The sequence below is a fragment of the Amphibalanus amphitrite genome, unplaced genomic scaffold, assembly GCF_019059575.1.
Source record: "Amphibalanus amphitrite isolate SeventyFive unplaced genomic scaffold, NRLGWU_Aamphi_draft 001707F_arrow, whole genome shotgun sequence".
Lineage (NCBI taxonomy): Eukaryota > Metazoa > Arthropoda > Thecostraca > Balanomorpha > Balanidae > Amphibalanus > Amphibalanus amphitrite.
Genome location: NW_024883200.1, coordinates 50,093 through 56,791, shown reverse-complemented (window position 1 = coordinate 56,791; position 6,699 = coordinate 50,093). Strand labels below are relative to the sequence as shown.

The 6,699-nt window shown below is 55.0% G+C and overlaps 1 protein-coding gene across 2 annotated transcripts in view; it reads left to right on the top strand.

Annotated features, from left to right (window-relative positions):
- The first annotated feature begins 1,862 nt into the window (after positions 1-1,862).
- LOC122374765 (E3 ubiquitin-protein ligase TRIM9-like) overlaps positions 1,863-6,699 on the top strand; it is a 49,218-nt gene continuing 44,381 nt past the window's right edge. The window contains exon 1 of one of the 2 annotated variants that reach the window (XM_043353736.1): positions 1,863-2,736. In XM_043353736.1, coding sequence (XP_043209671.1) covers positions 2,005-2,736 — 732 coding nt within the window. In that variant the 5' untranslated portion in view covers positions 1,863-2,004. The remainder of the gene's footprint in view (positions 2,737-6,699) is intronic. The other variant, XM_043353735.1, reaches the window with a different exon arrangement.

Here is a 6,699-nt window from a genome sequence, read left to right as displayed (position 1 = left end):
AGAAAAAGGTCCAATAGGGCGGCCGTTTTCGGCCGCCACTGGCGTTAATTTGTCCGAGTATTTATCACGACGACGGCGTTCGCAATTTTCTCCGGCAATTGCCCTGCAAAAGTGTTACAAATGATCGTGGCACGGCTGTCGTATTTCCAGCTCTGTCCCTCCCTCCTGCCCCTCTCGCGTTCCGCCGACACCCGTCCCAGTCTCCCCGGGCCGCGACCGGTGCCGCAGTTCGCCATGCAAAATGTAGGCCCGGTCGCTATCTCGTATGCGTCCGCCACTGGCAAGGTAATGCCGCTGCTAATGATGGACGGTGAGCGATGGCGGCACTGGGATATAGTTGGAACACTGCGCCGATTGGAGCAGCGTGGCGGGGATCGGCGAGGCTCAGTGGAGGGCTCCGTGCAACGCTCTGTGATAGTGGGACAATGGGAGCATGGGATATGGGCGATGGTAGGTGTGTGAGACAGCTACACGCCTTGCGTGACGGTATATTGTCTCTGATAAGCTGCCGTTCTGTTGATGCGAGACTTTTCACTTTTCAGGGTAAATGGCTACACGGGTTCCAACGTTGTTCCTTCACTGGCGCTTGCTGTCGAGCAGGGTGAATGACTAACGACTTTATTTTATGTTTTGCATTCTTGTTTTTATGTTGTGTTCAACATTAACCGGCCCATGCATTCATTACCTATTCACTAACGACAGGGAACCTCTGTCACCGCTCGATATAAGTCAACAATTCGATATTTCCTTGACATGCCCCGCGGTGTGGTAACCGACACAGTAATGAGCCGGCGTATAACCTCCAGGGGCAGGAGATAGGGTCACGGACTTACGGCTACTCTACCTTAGTGCTCACCTGGCTACCTCTCAGAGACAGTCGAGAGCGGAGTGCAAACGATGCGTTCAGGCGGAATCACCACTGTCGATTGTTAGCGGTCGGACAAACGGTGGCCTTTGTCAGACGACCATGTCAATCAGATCGCATGGACAATGGGCACGGACCTTTGTCGAGCTGAAATCACTTTCTAGCTCTTAGCAAGGAGCTGCTAGTTTCATGCCTAAATTAGATACCATATTAGAATTATCATTTACACTGGAAAGGTCGGTACCTATATTTACCTCCTTTATTTACTTTTGATTATTAAATCATTTTTAGCAAAGCTATGCTATGAATATGAGAGAATGTCATGATCCTTATCTTTTCTTAGATCAAATGTTCCTGTTTTGTTAATAAGTGAGTGTGCCTATAGTTTTGCTGATTAGTTGAGCCCCGAAAAAAAACTTGATAAAAGTAACGGTACTGAGTTAGGTATGATTAAAGAATGGATATTCGAGAAAATAAATAAGTTAGTTTCCATGCTACAACTTTAACTGGTCGGGTGTAATATATCTATTCTGCAGAACTCTTATGGGCTCACGCTGAAGGTTAATGGCCAATATAAATTAAATTTGTGTGTGGGTACGGCGTATGGGAGATAAATGGGTTTTGTCGATACCATCGCAGTGAGGGTAAGGGTAAGTACTATTAGCGAGGGCGCTCGGGAATTTAATATCACCAAGTTTGACAAGTCACTAGTCGATTAGATGACCTGTCTACGGAAATGGGCAGCAGTGAGCACATAGAGCGGAACGAGCGGCTTTAATTTTTCAAAAGTGTGCGAAAATGACTCAGACCTCCGACGCAGTCGGGGTCATAAAACAGCTCATATGCCTCCCACCGGAACCATAAACAGCCTTTCAAGGGAGCGTCGGCGGGACCGTGAGCAGAGCCCTCCCCTTTCCTCCTCTCCCCTAGCGAAACACCTTCAGTACCACGTCGATACTAATCACGGAGGGGCCGCCGACGGCCGCGCGTGCCGACCAGTGCAGTGCGCCTGCGCGCGCGGCTCGGTGGAGCGGTCGGCGGTCGGCGGCGGCTCGCGGCGTGCGTGCAGTCAGTCTTCTGCTGGTGCCGGCGGAGGGGGGTGACTGTGCCGGGGAGCGGACGGCGCGCCGCGTGCTGCCATGGAGGAGGAGCTGCGCTGCCCCGTCTGCCAGCAGATCTACAGTAATCCGGTGCTGCTGCCATGCGGTCACGCCATGTGTCTGAACTGTGCGCTGCAGCGCCAGTGTCCGCCCTCCGCGGTGACCGTGCGGCCCGATCCGGACGAATCAGACACCTCGGGCTCAGACGTGGACAAACTGTCCGTGGCCAGTGAGACGGACAGTGGTGTGGTGTGCGGCAGCGGCGGCAGCCGGCCCGCCTCCTACCTGGGATCACCCGAACCGGCCGCGCTCGCCCTGCTCTGTCGTAAGTGCGGCAAACACGTCTACTTTGACGAGCACGGCGCGTACAACCTGCCGCGCTACCGCACCCTGCAGAAGGTCGTGGACCGGTACGTCGAGGCTAAGGACGTGGTGCTCAAGTGTCAGCTGTGCGAGTCGAGCCCGCGCGACGCGGCCGTTCTCTGTGAGCAGTGCGAGGTGCTGTACTGCGAGCCGTGCCGGGAGCGGTGTCACCCCAGCCGCGGCCCGCTGGCGCAGCACCGTCTGACGGAGCCGCGGGCGGGCCGCGGCGGAGCTCCGTCGGCCAGCGCGCGTCACCCCGTGCCCTGCAGCTGCCCCGACCACCCCGGACAGCCGCTGGTCAACTACTGCGTCGACTGTAAGCTGGCCGTGTGTAACAGCTGCGTCCAGGACGGCAAGCACCGCGGCCACGAGCTCCAGTCGCTGGCTGTCATCGCCAAGGCACACAAGGTGAGCGCCTCGCCCTCGACCTACCTGGCCCCTCAGACGTCTGTACTGTGCGCAGCTCGAGTGGGGAAGTCTCCTGACTAACCGTACGGATGTCCAACTCCGCCCGCCACACTGCGGTTTTCCAGAGGTCGTTTGTGGTTCTCACTGAGCCATATCTCCGTTCCTGTCAGAGTCGAATTAATTAACTTGTGCATGCCCGTCGTATGTGGCAAGCTTTACGACGACTCCAGTTCTCCTCCTTCAGAGGGTCCTCCTCCCCTCCCCCTCCTCCCCCTCCTCCTCTCTCTCTCTCTCCCTCTCTCTCTCTCTCTCTCTCTCTCTTTCTCTCTCTCTCTCTCTCCCTCTCTCTCCCTCCCCACCGTTATGAGCTGCAGGGATGATGCCCACCCGATGCTGACAGATAAACAGCGTCTGGGCCGGGTATATTGTCCGGACCGCCCGGCCGGAGCGGCTCAGACGGCCTGTGCCGGTTTTATGGTCGCGGCGCGTGCCAGCGCTGCCGAGGGGGTTTCGTTGTCTTGCTGTCGGCATAGGGCGCGGCTGGTTCCGGGTCTGGCTCGAGTTGGCCTTTAACACCCGTCGCCAGTCCCGACAGTCGGTAGTTTGAACGGTCACAGCTGACTTTGTGCCGGGTGGTCAAGCCTGCAAAACCATGGTTCATATAGTCTGAGCTCTTCTTTTCGGGGCCTCGCTGATCGTGTTTCAAATGCCTTACCGTTTAAAGTCGCCGTCCGTTATTTTTTTTTTCATTGAACATCGATATTATTATAAATTTACATCATTTTTCCACTAAAGGTAAACGAACATAATTTATTTAATTTCCTATCTCGGCGCGACGGGTAGATCAGAAGTGAAAATATACCCTTATTTCCGTATTTACAAAGCAATAGGTGCAACGTTCGTCTATAATCGTACGGTCCACCGTTGACCGTAATATCCGTCACCGTCTAATGCCAACAATTCGTCCGTCTCTTAAGAGCAGCGAATCTTCCAGTTACAGCTAATTGACCTTTCTGCACCCCATTTGAATGGAAATCCCGTTTACATTTGTACGGCTGTCAGTTCGGATCTCCTCTGCTGTCTCACGCTTTGCCGACGCTGTTTCACAAACGGGCTTTTCGTGGGGCACATTTATCCCTCGTGTTTTCTCGTTTACAAATAGGTATCACCATAACACCTTGATCTGAGCGTAATCTTTCGTCGACCTTCCGCCGGCGTTGGTGGCTTTATACGCGACTCGATGGGTTTATTATCCCATTGATCTCTGTGTGGCTCCGCGGCTGGCTTGGCACGGCCGACAGCCGAAGCCTGTCCGACAACAGCGTGCGCTGCTAGAGGAGAGATTCAGGAGCCAATCACAGCGCTGTCAGGCCGGCGCGCCGTGCGTGGCAGATGGACCGCCGCCGCGTGGTTACTATGTGATCGGAGCTCCTGGCGCGGCCGTATTTTTAGATACCGGAAGGGCGGCCCACCTCGGAAAATGATAGCCCTCCGGATGAAGCCCCACTGACGAGCGCTGTGACATTTGGAGCGTCCGCCGCGCCGCGACGGTCAGTGACATGGGTGACCGGTTATAGGGGCGCTCTACTCCCACCGGACACGAAATCAATAGCCATCAGTTCTGAACTGAACCCGTCCTCTCGTCTGATATATTTCAATGATACGCTATTACCGCGGCTGATAGCTAGTTATCAGAATTGATTGATGTCACTTGTCTCATTGGCTACCGAAATAAGACAAAAATAGACTTTCTAGCAGGAGCCTTGACAGGTCCTAGAGTCTAGACACGAACTTTCCCGCCCGGAATTCCGATATACGCTACTGGAAAAGGAACCAGAAGAGCCTAATGTCGTCCGTTTCTTGCCATCTCACTCTATCTGGTTCGAGGTCCGAGAAAGGAGTCCACCGATCCTGTTCTGTCTCATTCGCCCATCGCCAGCTGAACTCCTTCTCCGAGTATTTTTCCGGAGATTCCTTTCGTTACATGTTTTTGCGCTTCGTCGCTCCGGTCCAAGAAGGCTATTTCCTCTGCCGAGAGCCAAGTTTTCCACCTCCCGCGAGAGATCGGCGCGACGGCTGACAGCTGGGGACCGATTTTCTGGCTCGACAGAATGCGAATTGTTCAATGGTCTGCAGTGTGTGTTTGTTCAATGGTCTGTCGACAATTTGATTTCGTGGACAATATGCTCTGATGTTTGCCGAGTGATAGACGTCATTCCGAATCTCAGTCGATTTTATGTAAGCTTTGCTTGGTTTCAGCCTCTAGTTAGTTATAAGAATGCAAAGTATTTCTTTTTACATGTAAATAACTACAAAATAAGGGAAAGGTAGGTAAACGTATCGTTCCTTTATTTTACCCAATGTCGTAAGTTACATTATCCTAAGCGAGTATATCGTGCACCGTTCGTCGGTCCTCTTCCGTGCTGCTGCTGCCACTTGTTTGTCTTCGCCTGCCACCTCTATTTCCGTTGTCTGTGTTGTCTATCGCCGCCGGTACACCAACAGGCTGCCGCCCCCGCCCCCGCCCCCGCCCCCGCCCCCGCCCCCGCCCCCGCCCGGCCCGGGCGGTAGGGGGCGGGTGGCGGGCGCTATTGATTGCCTGCTGCTCGGACCGCTGCCTGCCGGCTGACCGGTCAATGGACCACCCTTTGGCGACCGGCGGTGTGCGACCAAGCGGCGAGTCCTGGTCAAACACTACTGACGGCGACCGCCCCGCCCCCGACGTCCATAAACAACCACTTGGCTGCCCATCCAACTAAGCGCCATCAACACCGCACACAACGCCAACGCAGCCCCATCGCTGCCGCCGGCTCTGTCTTCGTCGTTGTGCGCTGACCGTCGTCGATTACACAGACGAGAATTAACGGTCTTAGAGTGATTCAATGCGTGGTCTAACTATGGGGTCACGATGTGGATCGTAATGTGCGTGTGTGCTCGGCGGAGCAGGACGCACCGCACACTTATCCAGCACGTGACCTATGTGACTGCGTGGTGCTATTGTATGTAGACGGCCATCGGACGGTGAGGCACGTCCCGTCAGGTCTGGCCTAGCGGGTCAAGTCTGGCGTCGAGGCGGAAGACTGAAACCATGGTGTCTCACTGTATTTAGCAACGACACGTGCTTCCCAGTCGATAACATTTCACGAGCAGACGGAGAGCCGAAAGCGACGGGCGGCCAGCCGCGGGGTACCTCAGCGATAGCCCTCCGGCGGCTATCGCAGCTCCGCGCACTGCCACGGGCGATCGGGGCCATTGTTTTGCTGTACCGCCCCTCTGGCCATTCAGCTATTATCGACTGAGAGAGCGGCGTCACGAAATGTTCCTATTGCTGTTCCCCTGCGCTGGCGTAATTAAATACAGCTCCTCCCCTCGTCCGTGGGGTCGGGACCGACCGTCTCTGTGTGTTGGCACAGACGGCAATGGGATCAGGTGCAGTCAGACGGAACGGGCCGATATTGCCAACTCCCCATATTGGGTTTTCTGTAGTGGGGTGGGGTCGCCCTTCAATGACCCTGTCCCCAGGGAGAGCATTTTATTGATGGGCTGATGGGCTTGGGACTTGGGAGGGTCGATGCTTTTGGATGAGAAACACGGGATGTTCCCCTTGCATTGACTCGGTACGCATCGGTCATATTTTGGCGACTTGGTAGAACGCGGACAACAAAGCAGTTGCCCCTTTGCAGTTGACTTTCCTAGCACGCCTCAATAATCAAGACTGCATAGGCAATTCCATTACGGATTTGCATTAGTAAGCCCGAAACCAGGACAGCCAGCGACCTCCACAGCCGTCACCGACTCTGTTTTTAGAGCGTTCCGTCCTGCGGTTACCTCCTTTCTCGCCGAACCATGATGGAGCAGGTCTCTTATCACCGCCAGTGTCGAGAGACGCGCCGAGCAGGGAATCTTCTCACCGCGCGGGTCGCCTGAGAAAACACACTGAGTCGCTCCGTCACCGTTCTGGTG